This window comes from Mercenaria mercenaria, chromosome 1 (assembly GCF_021730395.1).
Source record: "Mercenaria mercenaria strain notata chromosome 1, MADL_Memer_1, whole genome shotgun sequence".
Taxonomy (NCBI): domain Eukaryota; kingdom Metazoa; phylum Mollusca; class Bivalvia; order Venerida; family Veneridae; genus Mercenaria; species Mercenaria mercenaria.
The window spans coordinates 51,577,256-51,589,759 of record NC_069361.1 but is presented as its reverse complement, the minus strand read 5'-3'; the positions used below and the strand labels follow the sequence as shown (position 1 = coordinate 51,589,759).

The 12,504-nt window shown below is 33.1% G+C and overlaps 1 protein-coding gene across 2 annotated transcripts in view; it reads right to left on the bottom strand.

Annotated features, from left to right (window-relative positions):
* Positions 1-393: 393 nt before the first annotated feature.
* Positions 394-12,504, bottom strand: part of LOC123538088 (MAM and LDL-receptor class A domain-containing protein 1-like) — a 72,351-nt gene continuing 60,240 nt past the window's right edge. Inside the window, exons 3-11 of one of the 2 annotated variants that reach the window (XM_053547478.1) lie at positions 7,661-7,791; positions 6,356-6,481; positions 5,025-5,183; positions 3,952-4,061; positions 3,160-3,320; positions 2,602-2,690; positions 1,776-1,883; positions 1,238-1,363; positions 394-600 (exon numbers count right to left, since the gene is read on the bottom strand). In XM_053547478.1, the coding sequence (XP_053403453.1) occupies positions 419-600; positions 1,238-1,363; positions 1,776-1,883; positions 2,602-2,690; positions 3,160-3,320; positions 3,952-4,061; positions 5,025-5,183; positions 6,356-6,481; positions 7,661-7,791 (1,192 nt within the window). In that variant the 3' untranslated portion in view covers positions 394-418. The remainder of the gene's footprint in view (positions 601-1,237; positions 1,364-1,775; positions 1,884-2,601; positions 2,691-3,159; positions 3,321-3,951; positions 4,062-5,024; positions 5,184-6,355; positions 6,482-7,660; positions 7,792-12,504) is intronic. The other variant, XM_053547485.1, reaches the window with a different exon arrangement.

The following is a 12,504-nucleotide window of genomic DNA, read 5'->3' as shown; positions in this document are numbered from 1 at the left end:
ATGCTTCCTTTTCCCCCGCGGGTTACACATATTGACCAAAAACCCTTTAAAAAAATTTTTGTATATTAAAACATTCCATTCTGCGAAAAGGACCTTTTTTATTTACAATGTCGATTCGAACGAAATGCGTGAACTTATAAACAGAAAATGTTATTTTGACTTAGGCTTTTATGAATATTTGTTAATACAATCTTGATATTTCTTGGAAAAGGTATACATTTGTAAATTTGGAACGTTGATAGAATAAAATGCAACAATGTTATATCGCCTTACAGTCAACTAATTCTTACTCTCTGTCATCTTGATCACATACATGTATGTCATACCTGACTAAAATATTTTTCATGTCATTGTCTGTTATAAATGGTCTGATGGAATATTTTTCAAAATGGTTTATGTACCATAACCTCCTGTAATTTTAATTCAGCGATATACTCTCACCATCAACAGTTCCCTTCGTATGGTCAACATCGGGTCCGGTACCACTAGGTGCAGTGGGACCCCTTTGTAGCTTCCATGAAAACCCTTTTACATGCGTTCTTTCCCTCCATCCACACATCCCGTCTTCAAATGTGCACCTGGCTGGGTCCGGTAAATCGTCTGAAATAATATCATGCGGCAGGTATAATATTTTCTTGCAATTAATTCCAGCCAGAGTAAGACAGCGTCATAAAGTACAATAATCTACTTTAATAGCAATTAATTTATCATTTATGTATCATTACCGCCTGAGGGCATATTGGCAATATCATTTTTAAGATCATTTCACTTTATTCATGATCTGTGGCCTGGACAATTTTACTACATTAATATTCTGAATGTATATCCATCGATGAATGATTTTGTTTTGCAATACATAAAAACGACAAAGTATTTCAAAACAAATAAGAAAATTGATCGTGATACACATTACAACTGCAGCCACGTGTTAATTTTTAAATTTGTTATTTGACAGTTTTCATTAGAAATATTACTGACAAAACCAAATGAGTTAAAATGAGTTTTGTCATTGGAGAGAAATTAATCATATCAGTTACCGTAAGATACAAGTGCTATGGTCAACATACGTATGTCCAGTAAAAAATCTTAAAAATTCATATATCATGTTGTACATGTTGTAGGCCAAAAAGAAAATATTAAACATGTTTATATACCGATATCGACGAAAATGTTACGGATTATGACATCGTGATAAAAAAATGCAAACGTTTATCAACTGACTTTAAAGCAATCATACCACATATTTGTTCATCTCTACCATTAGAACAGTCATTCTTAAGATTGCACACTTGATTCCAGAAAACACAAGATTTATCCTCGCATGCAAATTGATTGACCCCTGGACAGGTTCCATTATGTACTGCTGAAAATGATTATTTCAAAGTTTACTTGAGGTAACACATATTTACATATCGAAATATACCGCACCTTTTTATATAAAACTTTTATTGACAATTGATAACAAAACTTGTCAGGAAACAAATACAAAAGAACACAAGCTGAACAAATTAAGCAAACCAAACATGCATCACTTACTATCTGTTTTGTGAGCAACAGTCTTATAACTAGTCATGGCTACACTTTCAGAAAAAAACAACTGTTTATTGCATATCATCTGAATAAGTACAGTTGCCTTAAGTGAAACGACTAAGCGTTAAATATTGAAATATGGAAAGTTTTAGATACAAAAATAAATTAGTATATTATAAAAGGTAAAATAGAAGGACAAGCAATGTATTACTACAAGTATACCTCACAGGAAACGGGAGACAAACCTTGATCATTGTTGCAGTAGAAGTCTGGTTTATTCTTGAATTCTGCAATTGTCAACGGCTTTTTATGGCACGGTATGGATTGGAAACTGGTTTCGTCATGAGATATACCTAAAGGTATATGTAAGTATAAATGTTACTATAATTTACTTACGTAAGGTATGTGGTCCACATATAAGCAATTTCTATATTATAATAACAGCGCTATTAAAATATATCAAATATTGATGCCTGGTAAGCCCATATAATTTTGGTATCATTTAAAAGTGTATTGTCTATTAAAAAAGAAAATATATAATACATGACGAAAATATGTTACAGAAAATATTTTTTTACTCATTAAATTTTATGGTTTTCAATGATACTTCAACAGAAATCCAGTTATAACAGTGCAAGATTTATCATTTCTCAGTCCAAAAACATGACTAAAATGATTTTTGCATATTATTTATGGTCATCTTATTTACTAATTATTGTTAAGCAGACACATCTCTTTCAAATGATACCAAAAATACATGGGGTCACCAGGCATCTGAAGTTATCTATTTGTTGATCGGATACCATAATAGGACGACAAATAAATGACTACTTTATACCAGTTTCATTTTATAATATGATAGTGAAATACTCTTTATAATATGTGACACATGTATATCCTTATGCAAAGTACATTAACAACTTATACTGTCCTTGGTATGACGCGACCAGGGATCGAACCCACGACCTCCCGCACTCAAAGCGGGCGCACTACCACTAGGCTGCCGAGGCGGTGTCCCATTTGTAAAGGCAAAACAACTAGTACTTAACTAAATTTATTTTAAAATGTTACCAAAACATTCCGGACTGAAGGAAATGTCATCTACAGCTATATCACCAAAATCATTATGTGCGCCATATCCCTCTATATTGATAATATATCTACAACAAAAAAAAATGAATAAAAACACTGCTATCTTTACATCACTTTAAAACTTAATTAATGGCGACAACTTCTATTGAAATCAACTATAAAAGTCTTTGAAAATGTGCAGTGGTTGCTAGTTTCTACTATCATACCACCCGGAGACCACTAAAATTACTAAAATTATGTAAAACTTACATCTAGAAAAAAATGGTGAAGAAAGTCACAACGTACCCTGTTAAGCATTTGGTGGAAACAATAGACGAACTTAAAATTTTGAAGAGTGTAAACTGTACATCTATTGGCAATTTAAATGCATATTTGTAGTTGATGAACTTTTCAACAAAAAATATTTAAGGACTTTTATCATAATATGTATAGTTTATGTTGATATTAGTATAATATACATGATAAACTTTAAGTAAAATACGTGTTGCATAGATTCACAGCATTGTACATAAAAACACACTTAAAAAGTATATGTACCTTTGCGAAATATTACTTAATGATATTTCAGCAAACTTCCACTCATCCCCTTGTTGTCCACTTTTACTCCAAAGTTTCGTTTTTCTTTTAAGGCAAACATCGATTGCTTGAATGTCCAGTGTGTTCATGTCTTTACCAAGCATGTGATAGAAAAATCTCAACTAAAATGTAGATCATTTTGGTGAAAATTTTATTAAACGTTCTACAATTATGTAATGTAACTGGAAAAATAATATGTTAATATACCTCAACTATATTTTAATAAAGACTTACCTCACGACCTTAACCTTTAGTCTGCTGGTGGCAACTCGTTCTGCCTTTTCGACCAGTGCAGACAAAGATCAGCCTGCACATCCGTGTAGGCTGATCATGGTCTGCACTGTTCGCTATTCAGTCAGTAATTTTCAGTGAACACCCCTTCGAATAATAAATGGTATTGCTCAAAATGAATGATGGACCTGTCCATTTTAGACATTTAGCGGGTTAAAGGTTAATAGCATATAGCATTGATTTGTGCAAGAAGTAGAAACAACGAGCATGGATATTGATGCGAATAGACAAGAATGCCATTTCAATATACTCTATGGTAACTGGACCATCAAAACGTTCATTTTCCATTCATAACACTCGATATTCGAGTTTTATTTAATCGGTCAAAACTGACGCAATAAGCGGACAAATCTTAAAACGATGTAAATGAAGATGTTATCCTCGAAACAGCAGTCTTCAAATGAATACACTTTTCATTATTTTATTACAATCAAGTACAAATAATCGGATGGATAATCTGACCTTGCAAGCCCTTTTGAAGTTTTCTCTTATTGCTGGCATAACTGGACTTTGTAAAATTGCAGGATCATAGTATCCAGACGGTGGACCACTGTCTATATGCATGTAGTAACCTGAACAAAGAAAGTACACATATCACGATTTGAAGTATTTTTGATACACACCTAAATGTAAGATGTACTAACAATCTGTTCAAATGAAGAATTATATTAAAGGTCCATTACTAAGGGAAAGTGAGTTGGCAATTTTTTTCATAGCCAGTGCATAGACTTCTGCAAGACACTAAATAATGAAGATTGGCAGGTCAAAATTTACAGAAGGTCTTTGAAACTCAAAGAAATGTATGTGTATTATGTTGAAATTTCAATGAATCGACAGAATGACCCCCCAGGTCTTTTTAACTTTCTTCATACTTCATAGAAAAATAATTGTACATATACTGCGATTTATTTCGAATTTCTACATACCAACTTTCATTTTCCAATAAAATGAAATAGTTTCTGTGCTTTTTAAAAGAAATTAAAATGTTCACTTTCCTTAGTATTGGACCTTTAACGAACGTGTATTTTTGGGGAGAAAGGTGGTAGTGTTCATTTGAATTATCAACAATCAGAATATTTATGTATTATAACTGTACCGTATATGACTTTGCTTCTCAGTATGTGGTAAGCAGGACACCTATTTTAATAGGGAGTCCTTAACCCTTATCATACTGGTCACGATTGATTCTGCATTTGCGACCAGTGTAGATCATGATTAGCCTGCACCTCCTTGCAGTCTGATCAAGATCTGCACTGATTGCCATTCAGGCGGTATCCAATTAATGTCACTGTCCAAATTGAAAGATGGACAAGTTCTTTAATGAAATTTAGCAGGGTAAGGGTTAAATTCTATTAAGCGTGGCTAAACATACAAGTCGTACTTTACACACACAGTATACAAATGGCATTATAAATACAGCTAATAAACAATGCAAGTGAGTTTCAAATGTCGTAATGTATCAACTTTAGCAGAAATTATTTGATAGACAGATAATTGTAAATATGCTATAGAAATTAAAGAAATATATCACTAACCATCTGCTGTTCCCAGGGTATGATCAGTATCAGGACCAGTGCCGCTTGGAGGCTTTGGACCATGGTGTCGCTTCCATGAAAACCCGTCATAATGTGTACCCAACTTCCATCCACACATTCCATTTTCAAATGTACATACGGCTGGGTCTGGTAACTTGTCTAAAATTACAAGAATTAAATTTGAAATTTTAGCATAATATGCAAATTATAACAATATTATTCAAATACTAATTATATCTTGGAAACAATTACCATAACATGCCACATGCAATTTTGTCTAGAAAATATCATGTAAATGTAATTTACTGTTTAACGTAAATCAAATCTTAAAGAAGATCCTTTGAAATCATAAAACGCAACCAACAAACAGTAGCAGCCTGTATTCATGAGGCATCATAAAAAGTGCAATGTAATGTAAGTTTATAGTAAAGTTTATAATTACGCTTAGTGTTACATAACTCTACTATACACTTACATTGAAAAGACAACAACAAAATTGATAAACTACAATCTCTCTACGGCGCGATTTTTGCGTCAGCGACTACAGACACTTCAAACATTGATCAATGCATAATTATCAACCACGACTATTTGATTATCCTTTAGACTGACACTACAGACTAATACGATTATCCGAGTTTATTACACTCGAAAGAACATTACTGTTCAATGACTGTTGGAAAAAAGTATGTCTATTCAACTGGTCAATACGATTTTCGTTGAGCCGATGCAAGAGAGTGAGGGAAAGTGGACAGTCTCAGTCGAAGTCAGTCTGCTATTGCTCTGCTGGTTAAGTTCTATGCTTCCACAGAATCTTCTGATGGATTTAATTAACCGCAGCAGTAAGTGTTTACGGTGATATATTTGTATTTTTGAAGGTTGCAGTCCACGTACATTTTGGAAAACATGGCATTAGGTCAAAACTTACTAACATGTTGATTGTTGCAAAATATTCCGGTTATGTACGACTCAAATGCTGTCAAACGTATGTGACGCCTTTCAGATCATGGTAAACACAATCAACATGAAACTTTAGATTCTGATTATTAACAAGTACTAGACTGAGAGCTTTTCCCCTCTGCTGCTTGTTCTGAATATCAGGTATAAACCTTATACAAAAACAGTTTGTGCAGGAAAATGATCGTTTCCATTCACCTAAACAGTCAGCGAGAGGCAAAGTTCATGTTCGTTTCCATTCACCTAAGCAGTCAGCGAGAGGCAAAGTTCATGTTCCATATTTGATATTCAAAGCAACCGAAACATATCAAAGATAGTGGTTATACGTAAAGCTTTTAACAAAAATTTTAAAAATGTCAAGAAACCTCCTTTACCACACATTTGTTCGTCTTTGCCATTAGCACAGTCATCATGAAGGTCACAAACTTTGCCCCATGGGACACATGTATTATCTCCACATGGAAACTGATCGGAACCGGGGCATGATTTAATCTCTTGGCCTGAAAATTAGAAGTCAGTCCGTTTATATGTATTACATATGTATTACACATTATTATTGCATTCGCATTAAACAAATACACTATATCTGTACAGAAAATTGTGTACGTATAGTTATTTATCTGCACATTAGGAACTTTGAATTCGCAGCTGATTTGTAGTTTAAATTAGAAAGTGATACTGTGTCATCTGTTTGTCTTTGTACGCAATTCAGCCTCTACTGGGATATAACTACAATGAGTTTTACGAAGCCTGCATAAACTCTAAACTGAACCTAACAAGTTCTGATCATTATGCAAACTGTTCTCTTAATTCTTCTGCGTGACAAGGAGCCCAATGTGACCTCATACGTTACATTTTCATTTCAGTGCAAATAACCTGAGTGTTGTAATGTTCAAATAGATTGGTCATGTCTTGCATTTATCTGGGACATATCATCAGGCAAATTATTGTCATATGTTATATAATTATGTATTATTTAGATTAATGTCGAATGTGAACAGGTTAGCTTTGTTCATATATGACAATCAAACGTCGGTTAGTTTATTACAGACTTTCACAACTACAGGTATATGATTAACGTTGCACAGAAAACGTTATTAGTTTGAACGCAAAATGTATTATAATAAAATACTTGAATGTCTTCAAAGTTTAAAGGACGTCAGCGAAGACATAAAAACGTGTAAAGAACTATATATAGTTGCTTACTGCAAGGTAATAACAAAACAAAGTAAAACCAAGAAAATTTACTGAATCGCCACAATAAAATTGTTTAGTTATCCTTTTGTAAAAAAAAGCGTGACTTTAGATCAGATATTACCTGTTCTTTGTAAACAATATAGTTTCAGTGTATTAATATCGTACTAACACAACTGGCTGCAAATGGCGCGGGGTGAATGTTATCTAAGGAAAGTCATAGCACTTTGGAAAAACATGGAAATCTAAGCCAGAACAATGGTTTCTAAACACACAAGTCCGTACCAAGCTGGATTGTGAACCAACAGAAGCAAATGACAAGTTATTTTGTGTCAACTCGGCTACCAAGGCCAGATAAAAACTATTTCGAACCAATATTAGAGTAAAACTGAAGAAATAGCAAACACTATTTGAACTCATACGATATCAGACCTTTGTTTACAAAACGTTTTCCTTTTAAAGTGACAAATATATATAATACTTACTCTTTGCGCACTGATAACTAATTGTGATATCTGAGATGATGAGGATACCAACTGCCTGTCTGAAGTTAGTTTCAACACTTATCCTTGACCTCCTGTTTGGGTTCTTAAATCTTATTGTCACGTCTTGCCAGCTGAAATTAGTTGAAAGGAAAATTTTATTCTACGTTAACACAATTATGAAAATGTTTAGTATCTGAAAATAAAGTGAACTCACCTTCCAATTACAAACACACATTACATGCAGCGTATTTCTATTTCGGTGTACTGCAACATCTAGAGTAACATTTCTATAAACATTTAAACGCTTTATGAATTTTCGTCTGTAACAAAGGCATCCTTTAAACAAATTAATGTATTCATGTTCCGGATAAAAGTCATTTATCGCCATGATCAATGATCAACGTTGGTGCACGGGAAAGGCTGTAGATCCTGATTCTGTTTAAAATGGCAGACTGTTAACCACTGAGACTTTGATGTGCCTCGTTTGTCGTCAAGTGGTTTTAATGTCTTTATAAAATCACTACAACTGAATAATACACTAAATCCTCGGTTACTGTTTTATTTATGTATAAAAATGGTATACGACAGTACGTCATCTCGGTGATTTTCTATATTCGCCAAAAGGTTAGAATTCTGGAGCGGAGGCAATTTAACACATTCAGCACACATGGCCATTATCTATCAGGTTTAGTAGATTATATATTACAATGAAGGCGTAGATATCGCTACTATTACAGTTGCAAGAAGTGTTTGTCAAGTAAATAGCTAAACGTATTCTTAATTTCGTTTTCACTCATCTCTTATGATTTAGAAATCTGAAACACTTTACAGCCTTCCAGTCATGCAGAAACGATGGAATGTGTTTGATAAAAAATGTTACTGTTTTCAATGTAATTCAAAGAACTAATTTTGTAGAATGAGCAGGATGGCAGTGGCAAATTTTTACTTGATCAGTGACGTCCATATCACTATCTTTTATATATAAAAGTTTAATTACAATCTTACTGTTTTTGTAAGTTTATAACATGTGCATCTTAACTAGATCCTTATTAACACAACCATGGAACGCGATCACCGGTAACACCTACTTATGAATATTTTAATGCGAGCTCTTTGTTATAGTTGAAAATTAATAAGAAATTACTTTAATGTTAGAATTGATAGTGAAATTAAAAAACAATCGCTGTTAACCATTTGAGGATGCGCAGTTGTATTCAAACTTTTTCCGTTCTCAAAAGCAAATGCCGCCATGTTTGAAATGAAATTTCATTTGGTAAAATATAACAACATTTCGTACTTTTTGCAAGACAATTCTGTTGTAAAATAAGACCGTCAGATGATTTGACTACATTAAAGACCGTTCAAATCGTGATCATGTCTCGTCCTATTAAGCTTTGTTCGTAAAGACTAATGCTTACGTTTGGGCACTAGAATATTACATTTCGGCATAGCTGAAACAAAATATGAATATATCATCCAAATATAGATCTCCAATAAATATAATATGGTAAAAATGCCATAACGCTCAACCGAATGCTATTATTCATATTTCGCAGAGTGTATCGACAATCTTGGCGATTAAGTACGAATATTTCTTAGACATATAAGAACGTATATCACATCCTAGACGAAAATGGCCACCAGATATATTGATTAGCTTTCATGAGGCTAATGAGGTGTTATCATCCTGGAATACGGATTCAAAATTATTTTGCTTCAAAAAAGCAAATCGGGAAAACCAGTTAATACACTGATATATCTAAACTGAAATAACTGGAGACATTCTTTTGCCTCTTTTAGAAGCGTGGTTTTTTCACTGTTCTTACTTGAGACAAATTAAGCAATATTTATCAGTACAGGAAACAGAAAATATTTCCATCATTCTTACTAAAATAAACTTGGTTCCAAAAAAAAGCAAAATTCTATATTCAGACAAAATATATATTTCCGTTCATTTGCAAGCTTTTAAGAATCCATTTTCTCCCTTGGGGGTGTCAAATGACAAGTTATAAATGATATATATCGATACTGACATTTAATAACTCTAGGGACACATAAACGTTATAAACATGAATAAGACTCATACAGACCAACAAAGTTCAGATAATAGTTGCGTGTTTCAGTCTTTTAAGGCTTTTCGATTAATATATAAACAAGGTTTCGTGATTAGTATATTTTATCAAACTTGCACATAAATAATGGCTTTTCACATATCGGGTGTTATAAGCAGAAATTTCACTCCTTGACAGAAACATTGCATTAGACAATGATTGCTCGTATCTTAAATGTTCAACTTTTCAGTCAGAAGCCAGTATTTACACAGTGGTCAAAGTGATACGAAGGGGCTCCAATGAAGCAAGGTCAAGATGCTTGCAAACATGAATTATTGATGAAAATAAGCATTCCAGTTTTGACATCATAGTCAGCTTAAAAAAATTCCTTTCATAGTGGCTTGTTGTGTTTATTCAAAGTGATATTTCAAAATGGTCTGAACAAACCTGATATTTCCACAACATGGTTATCATGACGTCAATATTTACAAGCTGTCACTCGTGTGCATGTAGTGGCTGTGACACAACACTATATCACTAATGGTAATACCAATTACGACACAAGAAACGGTGAGGCAAAATCGTTTTGTTTCAATACGATGGTTAATGAGAAGTCAATGATTTGATTTGCACATTTATTACTTTTTTTGTCGAGATAACATCTAAACAGGACATCAATGGCGTATCATAATAAATGTCATTGTGATGTAAATTGCTAAGGACATGCAATCAGTGGTGAATCAGAAAGGAAATACAGTTATGAATTAACTTAATTCCCTAATGAACGAGATGACTTCCTCTTGCAATTTGTTGAATAACCACGCTAACTAATTTTCCTGATTTATCTTGATGCTTCATTTTCATGATATTTCAAATCATTTCAATGGGTAAATGTTTGAGCAATTTATTTAACATATATATATATATATATATATATATATATATATATAAGAAAAAGTATTTCTGCCTCTAGACGCAAACAGCGTTCTTCCATAATTATGTCCGCATCAGACATTCTTGAAGGTTTGCCAAATATATATACGTTTCAAAGTACTCGATTTGCCCTAGAGATAAGAAACATTTTCGCAGAAACAAATGCAAGAATAAATTAGACAGATACATACATCCATGCACGCATTATAACTCTAGTATCTTTTTGTCAAATATTGGCACGCTTTATACAGCTTTGTGTGTGTTTTATATATAAGAAACATTTTCTCTGATCATAATGGTTTGAATTAGGGGTCGGAATGATACACCGCAGACTTATATCAAAGATAGCTGGTCTGATTTTATTCTGCTGTGTTGTGCTGGAAAGGGTCTTGTGAATTTATAATACGAAACACAACCTTCATTACAAAGAATCTGATTTATAACTCAAATTTGGACTGTATAAAATTAAGGATATAGCAGAAGCACATGTAATTCATCAAATCCTTGCTTGCGTTGATATATGAAATATAGTATTAGAACAATGAAACTTTGACAGTACAAAATGCAAAGTTTGTAGGAAGAAAGTGAGTAACTAATATAAACAAAGTTGACATAGAACTGAATGAATGGCGCACGGTTCTAAACAGTATCTTATTATAATAATGGAAGCCTAAGCCAATATGTTGTTGAATAATACCTACAAATTAAATTATATTTCACATGGTATTATGTGCTTATCCCACAAAATATATCACTTTGGGCAGAATCGTGTTGACCCATGAATTTTGACATTGACTGATATCGAAACTCAAATAAGATTATCAAAAACTAGCAGAGGTATGCATTATGACTTGCGAAAAAGAAAACGAGAAAATTAGGTACATGTTATACAAGACAATCCCTAAATACAGTCGTACCATTTAGAATATTAATAAAACTCTATCGTTATTCATATACATTAGAAATTCAATGTTTAGTGACTTTAGTGACTTCTTTTATCCTCGATATATCTGCTGTAGCAAGAGTAGAATTTAGTCAAAATACAACGGACACAAATCAAGGAGAACAACAATTTTTTATGATGTAAATAACTCTTATAGATTCCTCTAGGTTATGCATAATTTATTCATGCGTTAAGAATGGTTTACTTGTTTGTTTGTTTGTTGTTTTTTTTTTAGGTTTACCGCCGTTTTTCAACAGTATTTTAGTTATATAATGGAGGTCAGTTAACCTAACTAGTGTTCCTGGATTCTATACCAGTACAAACCTGTTCTCCACAAGTAACTGCCAACTTCGCCCCATGAGTCAGAGGTGGAGGACGAATGATGACACAATGTCTCAAAGTAGAACATATGGCCCGCCTGGCTGGGGATCGAACTCACAAAGCCACGATCCGTAGATCTGTGCTCTTCCTATTGCGCTAAGCGGGCGGGTTAATAATGGTTTAGGAAAATTTTATTGTTTAATTGCAAATGTTAAAGCCAGTGAAATATTTCAATCATGTTCATTAACGTATTTTCTGGTTTTGTACAAATATGAATAATGACTGGAAAAAAACACAACTAGATGCTAAAGTTCAAAAGGAACAGAAATCAATGATTCAGTGCAGTAAAATTAATGCGAAACTTCAACAATGTTAACTTTGATTGAAGAGAATATGTAGTCATGGCAAAACGACAGCACATTTCTTTAATTAGAAAACATGTGGAATATGGACTACTTTGTGTTGATTTATCGTTATGGCTTCTGTTAGTAAGATAATTTTCCATTTTTGCAACCGAATCGGATACATTCCGTTGTAATTCCATTACGACAGCCGGAGAAACGAAGCAAAATCGTTTGTTGCAATATGATTATACC